The 17,567-nt window shown below is 45.6% G+C and overlaps 4 protein-coding genes across 4 annotated transcripts; 2 read left to right on the plus strand and 2 right to left on the minus strand.

Moving 5' to 3' along the window:
• Window positions 1–611: 611 nt before the first annotated feature.
• L199_001287 (uncharacterized protein) lies at window positions 612–2,961 on the plus strand (the record flags this gene model as incomplete). Its single annotated transcript, XM_064887042.1, has 7 exons — window positions 612–973; window positions 1,101–1,211; window positions 1,413–1,618; window positions 1,688–1,773; window positions 1,837–1,892; window positions 1,956–2,612; window positions 2,694–2,961. 7 exons carry the CDS (start codon window positions 612–614, stop codon window positions 2,959–2,961), a joined length of 1,746 nt encoding a protein of 581 aa, XP_064743114.1.
• A 658-nt stretch (window positions 2,962–3,619) lies between these two features.
• L199_001288 (uncharacterized protein) lies at window positions 3,620–5,393 on the plus strand (the record flags this gene model as incomplete). Its single annotated transcript, XM_064887043.1, has 4 exons — window positions 3,620–4,649; window positions 4,734–4,835; window positions 4,894–5,205; window positions 5,269–5,393. The coding sequence occupies 4 exons, from the start codon at window positions 3,620–3,622 to the stop codon at window positions 5,391–5,393; spliced, it is 1,569 nt and encodes a 522-aa protein (XP_064743115.1).
• Window positions 5,394–5,935: 542 nt separating this feature from the next.
• On the minus strand, window positions 5,936–9,541 carry L199_001289 (uncharacterized protein; the record flags this gene model as incomplete). Its single annotated transcript, XM_064887044.1, has 6 exons — window positions 5,936–6,203; window positions 6,304–7,541; window positions 7,598–8,604; window positions 8,664–9,137; window positions 9,203–9,392; window positions 9,470–9,541. 6 exons carry the CDS (start codon window positions 9,539–9,541, stop codon window positions 5,936–5,938), a joined length of 3,249 nt encoding a protein of 1,082 aa, XP_064743116.1.
• A 3,096-nt stretch (window positions 9,542–12,637) lies between these two features.
• On the minus strand, window positions 12,638–17,497 carry L199_001290 (uncharacterized protein; the record flags this gene model as incomplete). Its single annotated transcript, XM_064887045.1, has 15 exons — window positions 12,638–12,662; window positions 12,735–12,754; window positions 12,844–12,926; window positions 12,992–13,287; window positions 13,364–13,491; window positions 13,616–14,037; window positions 14,096–14,163; window positions 14,253–14,713; window positions 14,765–14,882; window positions 14,936–15,310; window positions 15,390–15,793; window positions 15,884–16,196; window positions 16,275–17,006; window positions 17,067–17,140; window positions 17,204–17,497. 15 exons carry the CDS (start codon window positions 17,495–17,497, stop codon window positions 12,638–12,640), a joined length of 3,813 nt encoding a protein of 1,270 aa, XP_064743117.1.
• Window positions 17,498–17,567: the final 70 nt, after the last annotated feature.

The following is a 17,567-nucleotide window of genomic DNA, read 5'->3' on the forward strand; positions in this document are numbered from 1 at the left end:
AGCAGGTTTATCTCGTATCATTTTATTCTTGTTTAGCTAGTTGCATAGCCTTCGGTCAACGGACTGTCTAATTGGATTGTCGGTTTCTTCTACCTTTGGGGGGAAAGGCCCAAGGTGTACCTTGAATGATAACATATGAACAAGGGAAAGTAGGTCGGGCAGTCAGCAAGTCACCTAGATTGGTTATGATGGTTGGTGAGATTTAAAGGTCTCGGTCCCGAGTGAGATTTCAAACCGAGTCACACATCTCCATGCAGTATTACAAACCATTTTTATACAGTATAGTACACACGCTGGTCCCATCCTTTCATCTTTCTTTGTAAGCGATGACCGCTAAACCTGCCCTTCGGTCTACATCGATCATACATGAAAGCAAGCATGATCCATGTATATATATATATACGTTTATCTTTTGACTCTTTGACCTTTCTTCTTTTCTTCTTCGTATCTTCGCAACCGCATCATCACTTAAGGCTTGTGCGATATAATTGTCACGGCACAGACCATATCACAAGGCTACAAGTCTACCATATATAATTGTCGACTTTTTTTCCACTCTTAAACCCCACTATCACACCACCGGTTGCTACGTCAAGAATATACATATAACCATGTCAGCTGGAACCACAGCACCCAACGCCCAAGATGGCTTATCACCTGTACAAGGCAACGGTACCAACGATTTCTCAAGATCACCCACGTTCGTATCTGACGAGGATGTTGAAACCTCCCCAAGAACTCTCGACGCCAATGCAACTCTGACCGACCTGACTGCTGCAAATGGGATCAACAAGGAAAAAGCGCTGTCCACGGACGGAGTGGACGACGAACACCTACCGGCACAGTCGACGATGGGAAAGGTTGAATCGGACATGGAAAAGGCCGGTACAGCTCATCCACATCACCACAAAAACGCCTTAGCCTCATTGAATCCAAAGAGAAAAGGCGTGTTGTTGCTCTGTTTCTGTCTTTCGTAAGTCACACAACCTAAACATCCTTTGAAATACCCGAAAAAATGTCAAATGGGCCCACATGCACCAATTTTGATCGTTTTTTTCCCCACTTTACGGTCATTCGCTGACATTCTCGGGGCTGTGCAGGATGTTTATAGATGCTGCTGGTGTCAGTGCCACCTTTTTAATGACGGCCCCCATCGCTGAAGACCTCGGAGTGAAGACTGGAGATCAAGCTTGGATTTTGGGGACTTATTCGTGAGTTTTCTGTCTTGAAATGGTGCAGAATGAGCCGATTGAGGTTGTGCCACTTTTGATCCCGCTATCAAGCGATAACGCGCGTAGGGTGGCTCTTCGGCGATCACCGCCGAGCTTATTTGGCCAAAATCCTCTTCCTGTCCCTCCCATTTTTGTCATCCAGTATGTTGTGTGCTAATCTTAGGCTGAACACTATGATAGTCTCGCATTCGCTGCCACGCTGCTCTTCGCTGGTCGACTTGCCGATCTGTACCCTCCCCATAGGGTCTACACCATCGGTTTCATCGGTATTGCCATCTTCTACCTGATCATCTCGTTCATGGAAAACCAATATGCCTTCTTTGTGCTCCGAGCGTTCTCAGGTCTATTGGCGGTGTTGACCATCCCAAGTTCAATCAATATGATCAGTGAGTAATAATTTATTGAAAAAAAAAAAAAAAAAAAACCTTCAAGTGTATACTAATCTTGATGTTTAGTCCAAATGTACCCCGATCCTGCTGAACAAGCTAAGAAGCTCGCTCTTTTCGGTATGGCTGGTGCTTTGGCCAACACCATCGCTTTGGTGGGTCATTCTTCTATCCTGAATTGACATTGAATGACTGCTGACGTTGGTGCTCTCTTACAGGTTCTCGCTGGTATATTCCTTCTTGCTAACTGGAGATGGTACTTCCGATTCATCACGTGAGTCTACCCAAGATCAGTGTGGCATAATGTGTGCTGATGAAAGCCGGATCACATTTGCAGGATCATTATCGCTCCATTCGCCGTCTTGGCGTGGTTCCTCATGCCTCGAACCGAAGCAGTTGCCGAAGACTTACCCGGTGCCGCCAAGCTCAAACGAATGGATCTTGGTGGTGTACTGATCCTTATCGCATGTTTGGTCTTGTTCATCCTCGGTTTCACCCAAGCAGCGGTAGACGGATGGGATGCGCCAATCTTCTACGTTCCATTGGTCGTCTCTGTCATTCTCCTTGGTGTATTTTTAGTTTGGGAGAGATTCATGCCTAGAGGTTACTCTTTATTACCTCACGACATGTGGCGATACCCCAACATCTTCCCTTTGATCCTTCAAGCATCAGCTATTTTCATGTGGTTCGCCTGTGCCCAACTTCGGATTGCCACCTACTTCCAAGAAGCATTACACAATTCTGCCATTCTCACTGCTGTCAAACTTCTTCCTATGGGTATAACCGCATTGTTCGTGGGTACATCCACTCAAGCTTTGCCATGGTTAATCACCAAACCTCGATTCGTCCAACCTGTCGCTTCCGCGTTATGTTTCGCCGGATCGATGCTCTTCGCTTTCAGTAAAGGTGGCTCAGGAAAAGATTACTGGAGATTCATGTTCCCAGGTCAGATCATCGGTACTGCTGGTGGTATGATTGTTTTCATCGGTATGAAGTGAGTATCACACATCCATCCTTTTCCTTATTATCCGAGTTATGGTATTTTGAGGCTGATTGTTGAATTGACATCGCTTAGCACTTCGATCATCCAAGCTTTCCCTCTTGAATTCGCTGGTGTCGGAGGTTCCTTCGCCAACATCATCTTCCAAGTTGGAGGAGTGATCGGTATCTCGGTTCAAGCAGGCTTGATCAATACCGGTAATGGTACTATTGAAGATTGGACTGGATCTAAAAACTCTTACTTCTTCACTGGAGCCTACATCCTATTCACGGGTGTAGTCTTTGTGGCATGGTATAGGCAGAGTAAGATGCCCAAGTACGAAGGGCCGGTAGTAGCTGCTTAGACTAATTTTTATGATAGATAAATAAATATGATGTAGCTTAAATTACTTTGTTCGAACTCCTTTTTCCCTTCTTTCGATGAAACTTTCAATAGACATCGTGTAGTAGTCATGATGTGTGAGATGGGCTTTTACAGATAGAAAATGGAGTATGTGATAGTTCCTTGACTTGTTTATAATGCATATTCACTTTTTGCTGTAATTTAAACGAAAGAGGTCGATAGATTTAAGCTACAAGAGGTCTGGCCTGAGCTAATCTGTTGGAATCTATTGAGACAAATTCTGGTCCTTTGGTGTCGCACGTGCGAGGCAATGGACTGATTCTCCTTGCGATATATACGTTCCGTTATCCAGTATGTTCTGTGTCATTCGGTGTATTATAATATACAACTCACAATATGACAGAACATTGTTTGAGAGCCATGTACTGATCTTCATAGCGACTGACTCAAGACCTGAAACGAACTCTATGAGGGATCCTGCTTTATGCGTCTATGACGTTTCTCCTTCATACACCGACGCCCCTGGACATCCTTTCTCATCGTGCTCAGAAAGGATGATCCAGTAATGACACTGAGCTTTGTCAATAGAAATATCGGCGATTTAGCATTAGTGACCACAATAGGATCAAAGTAAGAAGAATATATATACATATAGTCCCATGTTGTTTGTCTCCCACAAACTTGGAATAAAACGCAAACTCCCGATACTCCTTCTTACACTGACTCTACTGTCAATCCTATCGCTCACAACTGCGCAACAAGCTCTAATTTCCTCCTTGACCTCGACAGCTACCCCCCCTAAACTCAAAGTTGAGGTAAATACCCAAGCTGTATCTCAAACTCACTTACCCAAGGTCGAACGTCAATTCACTCAGGATCAGCACACCTACAGGTCTATCCAACAACCTTCACCAACATACTTCTTAACTAACCCTGCACATCCTGTTCCAACTGAAACGACTACTCAAATCTTGTACTTAACTATACCTCCTGCGCCTCCCGGACCCTCTCCATTCCTACATCCCTTAGCTATCATTCTCATCCTCTGCTCGATCTTAGGGTTCATCTCTACACTTATCTACCTACCATTCGCCACATTCGCCATGTCGTCTTCTTCATCATCTGCTAAACCCTCTTCCTCTTCCTCTAAACCATCTTCCTCATCTTCGTCTTCTTCATCACGTCCATCATCTTCATCGTCCGGATCGGGAAGTTCGTCCTCGTCCTCTTCGTCATCTAAACCTTCTTCTGCTCCTCAGCCCCTTCCCACCATCTCAGCAAACGCATGGATGTCTTTTTTCCTATTTTGCTGCTTGGTCCTGATCATCCTCCAGGGTCCATTGGGCTTGACTGGAGGGAACATCCTCCCTTCTTTCTCTACCCTTCCTTCATTTGGATATGGGTATGGGTACGGGGTCATGCCGGGTTGTGCAGGGATGGTAAGTACCTATGTACCTTGGTGTCAACAACAACCTGTGCCACAGACAGTTCAACAACCGTCTCAGATCCAAGTACAGCAGGTGGTACAGAACACTCCTGGTAGTTATGGGGTTGGTCCCGCCCCGATGGCTGCTCCACAGTATCAAATGGGTGGACAAGGTGGGTTTGCATCGCCCAATGGCGGTGGAGGATGGAGCTGGTATAGTAATGCTGGATCGGTGGGCGGTCAAGTAGTGAGACAACAGCCAGGTGAGCAATTCTCTATACATCTGTTGAGACCATCAAGCTTGTCAAACTCACGTACGGTATGTATCATTACTGCGAAATGTTCAGGCTACTACCCTGCCCAGCAACGTACTGTCCAATACCAACGTCCAGGCCTCCAAATCCAAATTGACAATGCTCGAGGTGGTAATGCAGCTGTGCCACAACATGGTATGTTATATTCAAGTTTCCATGCTTTACAGTAAAAATCGAATTGACACTTACAAAGTTGCTCCTCAATATTACTATAACACTTGTCCGACTTATCAATATCAAAACCCATATCAATACCGATTACCTTATGGATACACCACAACTACGACCAATCGATGTACACCTTGGCAACCTTGGAAATGCCATTACCTACCCCCCATATTCGCTTATGCCCATTCATTGCCTGCACCTTCAATTCCCAACGGTAATGGAATGGACATTCATATAGGTGGCGGTGCTAACGTGAATATCCAAAGTCAACATGTCGGATCTGGTGCAGTGATACAGCCTCGACCTGTACAGTCTATACCTGCTTTGCCCGTTACCCGTAAGCTCAATTCACACTCGCACTGTATACCACACTTACTATGTTGTTTTCCCTGGGTTATAGCCCCACCTCAACCTGTTCTCCCGCCTCCCTCAGCAATGGCTAGCATATCCAACCTCGAAAATGCCTTTTATCCTTTATTAGTTGGAGCCATAGCGTTATTGGTAGTATTCGATTATGCCTCGTAACCATAATAGGACAAGGAGTTGAGGGTCAGTTGAAGTAACGATTTGTATCGATAATGTACGCATGAATGCTATGATCGAAAACACAAGAGATTGCATGACATATCTGGATATGTTATATATGAAAACGTTCATGTATAATCTATTTACTGTATAAAGTAGAAAGCAAAGTACAAGTAACGGAAAGAAAAATAACATGTCAAATGAAAAGCAATGACACCTAGAACCCAAGAAAAGACATACAGTAAGATCGTTATAGACAGCATAACTTTTGAGATACTTCAATTTTATAGTTTTGAGCTTCATACGTTTCCCATACTTTTTACCTTCTTTCTGAAGAACCGCTCTTTCAATTTTCTATAAATATGATATTCCTTGCTTGTATTGAGTTTTTCTTATTGTTTATCTGATTTCTTCTATCGCTTTTTCGCATATACAACTAAAACAAACATAACTTCTCGCTTCTTTCCTTCTGCTTTCACTATCCGAATTCAATGTCTATACAACCACAACCTTTTATATGATATGTCATCATGTTTCCTTTTCTAAATCATGGTAGAGTTTGATCCACCGGCAGGGAAGAGCACGGCGTCTGTAAACCCTTTACCAATTTTACCCCATTTCGATTTGGGTTTTTCTTTTGTCGACGCAGCGGCTTGTTTCTCTTTTTCTTCCTTTTCTTTCGCTCGAATATCCGCTTGTCTCTGAGCTTCAGCTCGGGAGATGGCCATCTTCTTAGCTTGTTGAGCTCGTAATGCCTCGAATCGAGCTTGAGCTTCGGCTTTCTTGGCGTCTTTCTCTGCTGCTCTGATTCTGCAAAAAGTTGATCATCTCAAGGTCAGCTCTGACTGCAAATTATGGACTTTCGAGTGGAAAGCGACAAGATTAGAGCATTGTCATTCTGTACACTCACGCTTTCAATTCCGCTTTAGCAGCTTTCTTACTACTAGTCCCCGTTGAACCCGAGCTGATACTCGCGCCATCATAAGTCGATATTCCACCTGTACCAGTGGTGTTGGTCCTTATCAGTGAAGTGGTATCTGAGAAATCTATCGTGGTAGTATCTCTGGTATTCAACCTGATCTCTCTGACTGACTGACCAGTTGAGGCGGAACTGTCGGTCATCATGGAGAAATGTCTGTTTTTGTGATGTGCCGAGTTGATCGATCCTGAAGAAGTCGCTCGAGACAATGCTGATTTCGATGGTGAGGCTGGCGCTTCGAAATAGTAAGATGCGACCGAATGATGCGAGTTCGAATTGTCCATAGCTCGAGCTTGTTGAGCTGACATGGATTGAGGCGGAGGTGTAGCAGGAGGCAACAATCCTGCTGCTTCCAGCGTAGCTGCATTTAATCTCTTCCCGTCTGCCAAAGGGTCAACTAGGGCATCTCGATTCTTTGACTTCATAGATTGATTACGTCTCATTGAGAACGCGTCGTTCCATTGGTGGGTAGGTAGATGATCTTCGGGCAAGGGAGGTAAACCAGATCCGGAACTAGATCGACTATCCATCATGTTCGACGAGAAATCCCTAGGAGGGAGGATCCATGCTTCTCTCATCGAATCAGCAGGTGTGGATGGGAAGTTAGAAGTGACATCGGAATTGGTGGGACTGGACGGTCGGTGAAATCCTGCCGAATGATGAGAAAAATCGGGAGTGGATGGTCCAGGTGATACACGCAGAGTAGCAGTGTTTACAGGCATAGGCAATCTGAGTGGATTGCGTCGAGGTGGGGGAGGTACAGGATAATCTGGTGGAGGTCGAAGAGATACGCTGCCTTCGGAGGGAGTGAGGGATGGTTTCCGTGAGGCTACGGAGTTGACATCAAGGGCAACCAACAGAGCATTGATCTGATCATCTTTTGTAGCGATATCTTGTTCTGGCTCTCCAGGCATCGGAGGATCAAGAGGTAGCGCAAAAATCACATCCATAGGTATAGTCAATGAATCTGCTCGCGCTCGTCGATGAGGAGTATCATCGCTAGGACCGCCACGAGGAGCAGTCGAGGGGTTAGAAGCGTCCGAAGAGGGATGATACGTGCCACTGGGCGTGACATTTGGTTGACCAATGGAACTACCGCTATCAGAAGCCTGAGAGCTGGCTGGACCTTGATTAGAACGTTGAGATCGAGCAGCAGCATTCTTAGCCATCTGATAGGAATCTGCATTAGCTGAGATCGGATGTTGTCAAGATACTATACACCCACGTGGATCATGTTCAATGCTCTAACTTGAAGGCATTGTTCACCGGCTAAAGTAGCAATCTCATATATACCGACAGCGATGCTGGGTTCTAACCTTTCATGTAGGGCATGAACTACCAGTCTGTTCAGGCGATCAATGTTGTATTGCTTGGCAAGGAATAGCAAAGCTGAGAGGACAGGTGCCCGATTTTGCAATGCAGTCGACAAGGTCAAGGTGTAGAAGTACTGTACCAGAGCCACACATACTGGGAAAGGCTCCGGTATTGTGAGATTGGTGGGAGCCAATCGAGCGGGAGTGAACGATCCAAGGAGAGTATCGTTGATATCGACCGCCGGTGCAGCTGCAAGGACACCGGCAGCTTTGTCGGCTAGAGCTCGTTCCTGTTCGGCGAACCAGGGCCATCGCTCGGACAAGATCTGTCGAGAGCACTTGATCCTTCGTCCATCATCGCAAATAACTTCGAAATTGGAAGCCAGCTTCTCATCTAACATGGTCAATCCGGCTTGTTGTATTTTGGCGGGTATCTCGAGATTGGGCGGTTGATAGATGCCGAAAGCTTCCAGGGAGATGACGGCGATATGATCGAGGTTGACAGCTCGACGACTGTAATCGGCAGCCAAGTCCAATTCGCTGTTACCAAATACCAAGATCTTTGCCATCTCAGGCCAGATTACCGCACGGTTCCAACTTCCCGTATCGAGCACGTTGGGTTCGAGATGTCGCCATACCATGTTGTCCAGGTTGAGAGCCCAGATGGAGAAGGCGGCAGAGGAGGAGGCGAGATACAGACCACATAGGATGAAGTGATTTCCTACTATACCACCCGTGGGGAATCGTAGACCAGGGGGCTGATGCTGACCTCGCATAGCATCCGAGTCATCGCGAAGGTTGAAAGAAGGTGGTGGGACTTGTTTGCTGGATGGGACAGGTGGGCTAAGGTTGTCGGGGGAGAGAACATCGAATTCACGTCGGACTTTGGCGAAATCATAATTGGAGTAACACCATACATCTGAGAACAGAAGAAGTTGTCAGCTTTCAGTATCCCGAATTGACTAAGAGACCGCTCACCTCCTCCTTCTCCTTCTTCATCGATTGAATAGCTATGAGAGGAGCTCTTGAGCTCCGAAGTTGGCTGAGGTTGTACTACTCTTTTCTTTGAACTAGTAGCTACACTTCGGTAAGCACCTTTTGAGTGGTGACCCGCCGATTCAGGTTGAGCTGTCTTGGACTCCCAAACTTTCTTCTTCAGATCATATACGTTGATCTCGTAAATCCACGAGTTATCCGAATGCTGCCCACCCGAAATGACCAATTTACCTCTTGATACTGCACTAAGATGGGCATATCTCGCCGAAGGTATCAGGGATGGATCCTGTGGAGTATGATGCGAAGGCGAGGAGATTCCCAAACCTATCACACTTGATGAAGGATTGGGTTGGGGTAACCATCGTCTTGATGGACAGTCGAAGAACCATATATCGTTATGTACTGACATGGGATCAGAATCGGACATCCCGCCGAAACATACGAGTTTGTCTTCCCCTATTATCCCAGCGTGATATCAGCTTACCTCAGCTCAGCATAGCCACAGGTACAGATAGACTCACAGACATCCATAGAATGGAAGTACCTCGGACCGGGACCTTCACCCGCATCTACCCTTTCCCATAATCTAGTCTTCAAATTCATCGCCCACATCTCTGATGTCAGTCGACGAGTTTTCACTGATTTACCACCAAATAAGAAGACAGTGGGTGGATGGGGTGCTGGAAGTGGTGAGATGGTGACGGATGGTCCCTGCAATTATGCGATTATACACATTCCAGACGGTATTAGCATATGTAACCTCATTCCCAAGCAGAAGAAAGACGTACGGTGAGAGGAGGAGGGACATTGCCCTTTGTGGACTCGCTCCAGCTGACGAGATGAGCGAGTCCAGCGTCCATCTTGTTCGGTTTGGGGTATCGTCGTGATTGATAATGAATGGTAATGTTGAAAGATAAAGATAGATAGAGAATAAAGGGGAGAGAAGGGGTACTGGCTGAGCTATTTTAGATGAGGGACGATGAGGGGGGACTTGTTCGGGTCTTTTTCTTTGCAGTATGAGGGTACTTGGCGGGAGTATACGCAGGTACAGTTGAGAGGTGAGGTGAGGTGAAGAGAGCGACGAGGGCTTGGAGTAGGATGGTAGGGTCGTGCGACCGAGCTATATAGGTTACCAAGGTTGAGAAAGTAGGAGATGAGCAGGTCCAAGGAAGGGTAATTGACTGACCAGGGTCGATCGAAGAATGTGGATTTCCTCCGGTTGATTGATGGCTGATGTATAATGGATAATGTATGATGATTAAAGGTAGTTCTCACGATAATCTGCTACGACCTGAACGACCGGATGAAATTGGGTACCTCGCTCTGGCCTCTCTACTAGTCTCGACTTTATTCTGACACCCTAGATGAGATACACAACTAAATGACGAGTGTGATTGTGATGATGTTGTGCGGTATTCAGCAGAACAGCAGAGACAGGCGAGGATCAGTGCGGAGGGACAGGGAGAGGGCGTTTTTTTGATGGTCGTCGAGTGATGGAGCTTGTGTCACAATTCCGCTTGATGGTGGGTCTTATGCTTGTCCCTCGTTACTCAAACACAGCTTTTAGGTTTTGATTTTCTTGGGTCTAAAGGGTGATGATGGGCTGACTGGCTTGATGGAAAAGCGGATGCGAAACTAGCCTGAAAAGAGGCATCAATGAACAGATCAGCATCAGCCAAAACCACACAAGACAGTACTAAATGAAAGCCATCGATGGTCAATGCTTCTGTAAGGTCAAGCTAACCTATAGAGGTAATGGCCATGTACTCACGAGCTCCACCCTCCTTTCGATAAAGATTGACTGTCTTCCTTCCCCTTTCGTATGAGTGACGAGGTAGTGAAGGGGAGTGCGCTGTATGAATAACCTTGACAACGAGTGACCTACAAGGTAGTATAGAATGATTTGTGCTTCTGGCCAGAGGTACCAGGACCTGGACCAGGACCGAGGGGTGAAGAAAGAAGAGGTACCGATCCGAGCGTTTTATATTCGTTTAGGTGGAAAGAGGTCTCGGAATATCTCTGTGTAACCGTATCTGTCTGTATCTTGAATCGTGCCTTGAGGAAAAAGAGGGGGATTGCAGGGTGGAGGTTCAAGAGTAATCAATGTCTATGAAAGAGTGCAAGGTGAAGGTGAGGTAATTTATCTGAATGGGATTGGTATATTTCGTGTATGCAACCCAATGAGACAGATGGAAAAAGATGAGAGTGGATGTTATCAGAAAGAAGGAAATTTGAATCGAAGAGATGGATACAAATGTTGGGACGAAGGTATTGTTACCTTTTTAAGCCCTTTTAGGTGAATGCTCAATAGAGATGACGAAACAAAGATGAAAAAGTACAAACAAACGAATGGAGTCAATGATGTTCAAGATAGAAGAAGAGATCAGAGATATCACGATCGCAGCGGAAGCTATGCATCAACATCTACGCTTGACAGTAGTCAAAGTACACGACGAAGAAGCCAAAAAAGAGAAAAAAGTAATTTTACGATAGAAAAAAAATGAGAAAAGGTACTAAGGAATTCGACCGAACCAAATAGAGGATATCATGGCTTGGTTAAATCAGATTGAACCCTGCTCTAAGATTGAAGAGGAGTATTACTCCTATCTCGTCTTGTCGCTATTGCTGCTGTGGTGCCCTCCGTACCGAGACTTGTCAGTATCCTTGTGCAGAGTAGACTAACTGATTTTGTACCTAGGTTTCAGGTAAATATGTTCTGTATTCTTTCAGGAAAACCTTTTTGCTGCCGATACTCTCGGGAAGCTAGCTGTCTATACACGGAAGTGTGTCAGTCACTTTCGTCGTTCAGTCTAACCTAGCCAACTTTCGCGTCGCATGTGTGTCGGAGTACACTCTGATCCAGAAGCTGAGGTAGACACATACCTCTATATGGTCGAGGGCTACGTTCATGTCCACCTTCGGTTGCACAGTGGTTGCAGGTAGTTCTATAAATGTACAGTTATTGAAAAAAGGGGATTGAACATTGTAAGGAATCCCGGTTCCTTAACTCGACAGTAACCCTTTTTACAACCACCACCACCACCACATTTTAGTCGATTCTTCTTCTATCGCCGTTAGTCCATTTTATCTGATATGATCGTATAATGTTGACTCTGTACAAAGATATACACCTTACCCGTCAGCCTGCAATAGCATGAGGTAGTAGTCTATCGAACCCACCTGATCTAAAAGCATGTGGTCAGCCAATAGAAAGGTAACGGCTGATGAGTTCGTAAGGGTCCTTGGATTAGATCAGGTAACTAATGTACGGACGTCACTGTCGCTTATCCAGAAGGAATTTTTGTGACTTTCCTTGTTCTTCGATACTATTTTTCGTTCGATCAATAAGCAGTCACGCATTCGATATGGAAACGCAAACCAATTCCTGATCTATTCTAGCAGGTGCCATAATTTATATGTATGCATCATCTGATATCTGATCGAGAGATAAAGGGTCATCAGGAGAAATCAGATTAGATCAGGTATACACATCGGTATGTCCTACTTATACCTCCGAACGGAATTATTTATTCCACAGTAAAATGAAAAGTACTCGTAGTGATGTGCTTTCTTCTCTTCTGTCCTCATTGGATGATGGTAGGGACTTGGCTCCATTTACTAGTAAATCCAATCTGATCGTAATGGACAAGATTAGTAGTAGTGTCTTCAGTAATACATAGATTTGATATAGCAAACCTCTTTGTACCATCGGGTACACAGAGTCTCCGGATGATCATTCATTCTATCATACCCTCCATCACCAGCACAAATGATATACAAATATACGAATAATACAACATTCGATGATTGCTCAATCCGATCTTATCTTTTTGGGAGGCCAAAAATTGGTGTATCAGCCAAACAGCGGCATCTATCTAAGCGAAGGAATATATCCTATCTAGTCTGCATGACGACGCCTCTCCTTCTCACGTCAATCATGTAGGTGACTTGCATCGTTACGCTCGAACTCGTTTATAAAACCTGGATTTTGTAATCATTAGTAAATTAGCATGCAGAACATCTTACGCAATTTTGACGAGTTAAGCTACTTACAAGATATAAGCAGGTCGTGACTATTGACATAACATAGCATAATTGAATTGCATTAGCGTCTGGCATGTTTGTCTCCGATAGTGAAGATGAGGACGACAGATAAACTCACCACTACATCCTTTTCATGAGCTTTGGACACTTTGGAATCTTCGCAGTACATCCAACCTTTACTCGATTTGACGTATGCGGTATCTAATCAGGACGTACCATGAATATGTTGTATATAGGGGAGTGTCCGAATAAAGCAAACAACTCACAATGACCCGAACTCAACGTTCCCATATGATTACTGACTCCATACAAATCATATTTGAATGGTCCTACTTGACATCTGGGGTCGTCCAGATCCTCTCTACCCGTCTGCTGTCTTCGAGGTACGTATCGAGTGAGGTCCAACGATTTCACAGGGAATATAACAGGAGTTTCAGATTTATCCCAGAATACTCCATTCTGAGTCGTGAATCTCTTCAACTGGATAAGCAGTACAGGTGGAAGACGGGAGATGGTAAGCGTTTTGGAAGCTCGTCGGGGGACTTTACACCTTGGACAGTTCCTATATTAATCAAGTCAGCATACGATATGCACCGGTGAATGGCATGCGCATGTCATGTCATAGTAGAACCACTCACCATGCATCTTCCTTCTCCATCACTTCCGCTTTGACGAACTCATCTATCAACTCCTGTACGACCACCTTGGATTTGCCGGCAGGCACAGGGAGAGACATGTACATGAATGCGTCGTATGTTGTGGATGTCTATCACATATGGGTCAGCAAGGGTCACCCACCACCAGTATTACGGCCTCAATCTTCGATAGCGCTCTCCTCCTCCATCCGGGAATGAAATTATGATCTGGAATAGTTAAGGTACGAAACTCACTTTATGACAAGTCAAACATTCCAATCTGTTCCTATACTGACCCTGAAACAGATCCACAATGAAGCTATCATTCCTCATCCTGTATATCTGCCATTCCTTCTCCGATGCAATTTCAGGTGGTAAAGTTTCCAGCTGAGCCTCTCTTTCAGGGGTCATCTCAACAGGTGGCGGTTTGTGTTTCACCCTATTCAGATCTTCATGTAAACCATCTAAAACAAATGATAAGAATTCTTGAGAATCATGTTGATCCGTTCCAGAAAATTGCGATGCAAAAGTAATGATGTTCTTCCTAAATGTCACGGGAGATAAAAACGTATAATCTTCTTTCCATAGTGCTTTTAGTAGTTCGGCGAATGCATTGGCGAGGTTTCCTTTGGTTCCTAAGGGGTTGTATATATTAATCGATTTCTTGTATGATCCGTCTATGTGCAACGATATTAGCTTTTGATCAAGGTGAAGTTCGGAAAACAGCTAACTTACCTAAAAAGTAAGATGTGAATGGATAAGTGGCTGAGAGGCACTGTAATGTCGAGTTCATATAGCAAGTACTGTTTGACGGGATATTAGCGTTCAATAAAGAAGTCATGTGTGTTATGATATCGAGAGATCTCATGCGCTAGAAACGAAACAAACTTACTTCCCCAAATTCTTCAATCCCGTCAAACCCAGAACCACATCATTCCAATACCTAACTTCATCGCCCTCTCTCGCCACCAAGTCCAGTCCTCTTATACTGCCTGATCGCACTACAGCCGGTCTCGTATCGTACCTATCCATGGGCGAGACAGCCGCGGGCGGAGGTTGAGGCACAGACGCCAGAGCGTGAGCCTGTGGGTAATCTATAGCTGGTCGAGGGGAAGATACGCCTGCTGATCCAGAATACGCTTGTCCGTGTTGGTCAAGGTAATCCGAACGACGCCTGGCTCCTGGGCCAGGATGTATGGACGCCTGAGGAGGAGCCGTGATAGGTGTAGCGGAAGAGGAATAATTGGATGGTGATCTCGTGTGAGAGACGGGCGAAGGGGCATAGGATCGTGAGGGCTGGCCGGTGATGTATGAGGATGGTTCGCCAGTCATTGATTGAGGAGCATAACCGAACTATATACAATGATCAGTTGACAGTGGAGGGTTATATGATTGGATACTCACGCTGTCGGTGATATTCTTGGCATAATGCGCAGATTGGTATATTGGCATATCCCTGTTAGCTCTCTTCGTCAAATCCACCGAAGAACTAGGTGAAGTGACTTTATCAAGTCGTGGTGTACTATGGCAAGACTAATCAGCATCAGAATTTCAGCTTATGAAACGTGAACTCACCTTGGGGTATACCCATTAGGTTTCGGATTATATGGTCTACCCTGACCATTCACCTGGACAGACTGACTATGTCCATGTCCATGAGCAGCATTGTACGCTTGTTGATGTTTAGCAGCTCTCATTTTGATGAACTCCCTCCAAGCCTCATACCCACCAACCAGTAATACAGGTGTCCTGTCCAATTTCTTCGTGAATTCATATTCATATACCGAGTCCCATAGTCTTGAAGTGGGAGTGGCTTTATCTTTAGGAGGCCAATTGGTCGAATTGGCATCGTAGACAACCAAAAGATCGTATTGATTTCGATTGGCAAATGCTTTTTGCTGAGCGGGTGGAGAGAGCGATAAAGAGTCTTCAAGCTTCTGCGAATTGATGCTATATGGACAAAGGGATGAGGAACAAGGTGCATTCGTATAAATCAGAAACTGAAGCCAAAGGATGTGCAGTCACTTACCCATCTCTCATCAATACCGTAGGATCCATCCAGACCACAGTCACTTTCGCCCCTCGAGGTTCATACTCCTTCCCAACGTAGCCCCTCTTGTACTCCTCCTCACTTCTTACATCTAGTAATAGTATATCAACAGCAGGGTTCAGGAAATACGATCGAAGCTCATCGGGAGTCACGGAATTGCTATATGGGAATTTTGGTTTCTTGAATTCCTGACTGTGAGGCAAGCCATTAGGTTGCGGAGGTTGAGGTAGGGAATCTCGTTGACGAGGTGGCGGAGGGGTAGGTACGGCAACTGGGAAAGATAAATTGGGGATTTTGGGATCTTTCAGACCGGCTGTAGGAGCTGTATCTCTAGTAACACCGTTGGGTGCGGAATCTCTGACTATGCCATTGGGTAGATCGGACTTCGATGGTGGTGGTTGAGGAGCAGGCGGCCTAGATGGATGTTTATCCCTTCCATCTTCTAGTATAGGTTCATCCGATAGCAAATCCACATCACCGGGGAGGGTGGCTACATTGGGTGTACTGGCTGGTCTTTTCAGGCCAGCTCCTGCGTCAGGCATAGGAGGCGATAAGGCCTTTTCGTCGGCGGGCTGATGATCTTGTTCTAACGGGTTGATACTATCAGGTCTGGGAGGAGGGGGTGGTAAAGGTAGACCAGGTCGGTTTGACGGTGCAGAAGGTAAAGTGGGAAAACTAGGCACATCAGGTAAAGATATTTCAGGTGATTCTCCACCTTCTTCAATTATCGGATTATGTTGCGTGAATTTAGCGCTCCCATTGGGCAGCCCGGACTTATCTGAATTTCTGGAGGATTGAATCGAAGTGGACCATTGTGCTATACGATTGTTGGCCCGTTGCAGATCTTCGTCATCGTCCTGGAACTGTTTGCCAAATTCGCTCAATGACGGGAAGGCTTTCTCGAAGTCTTTCATTGTACCTGAAGAGGTGTCTGCCTCGTTCACTTCGACATGAGCTGAGAGATTACGGGAAGTAAGTGAGGACGGTATAGCAGGTAATGGAGGTTTTGATGGTCCAGCTGGTGGCAGGGTGGAGTAATTTGGTTGTTGAGGAGTATGGGTTGTAATGGCGGGAGATTGTGTGGTGGATGTTGGAGCGGTAGGTAAAGGTCGATCCCCTTCGATCGGGTTCGTAGACCGCCTCGAACGAGTGGATGATCCCGTTTGGTGAGAGTTGATCGGTTTATCCTCCTTGAGCGCTGGTGGTTTCGTACTGACAGAACCGCTACCAGAAGGTGTAAGGCTATGTAGACTTGCTCCTGATCCACTTCGTTCCCTATTGCTGAGAGGTTTAGTAGTCCTCAATGAGCCAAGATTACCACCTGCACTAGCTCCTGTCCCGTTCGGTTGATTCGGGGCAGTTGGTGTAAGCGAGTAATGAGACGTAATTGGAGAGGGTCGATTGATGGTGACGTTATTAGGTGAGTTGAGGTCTTTACTGAACCGCTTATTCGAATTCCCCACATCCATCCCATGTCCTCCCAGAGCTTTCATACGATCTGCTATACTCCCTCCTCCCCTGATGTCTGGACCTGACGGACTACGAGAAGGTCCCGGGCGGGGAGATGTTGTGGTATTCGACCCAGATGGAGAAGCACTGGTGAGAGGGTCAATAACTTCACAAAACAGACATACCTTCGCTATGGTGCTTACTCACCCATTGGTTTCAACATCCCTTTTCTTCAACTGGTCTTTGATCTCTTTCGCTTTCACCAAAAACACATCGTAGGTCTATCACCAATTACGTTCTATCAGCATCTCATGGTGTAAGAAGAATGTTCAGGTTTCACTTACCTCTCTGAAATCTTTGACTCTTTCACTCCAATGTGGATCGGTCTTCTTCAGATCCCTAGTCTTAGAATGCATCTTAACATAAGTATATGCCTGACAACTCCTGGTGTACGCCAAGAACATCTCCTCCTTCTTTCCACTTCTCTCGGCTAGTATCGCAAGGTCCGCTTCATGTTTTGCACGATCGAACCATTCCTTAGGAGAACGAGATTCCATATCTTCATTATAGGATGCTAGGGTCTGTAGCTCTGAGAAGGGGAGGGAAGATAGTGGGATTGAAGGGAGGGATCTTGACATTTTGGTGGATACAACGGTAAGATGTCGAGGGTTGTTGGTTGATTCAATCCATCCGGGGTTGAGTGATATT

This window comes from Kwoniella botswanensis, chromosome 1, assembly GCF_036426115.1.
Source record: "Kwoniella botswanensis chromosome 1, complete sequence".
Taxonomy (NCBI): domain Eukaryota; kingdom Fungi; phylum Basidiomycota; class Tremellomycetes; order Tremellales; family Cryptococcaceae; genus Kwoniella; species Kwoniella botswanensis.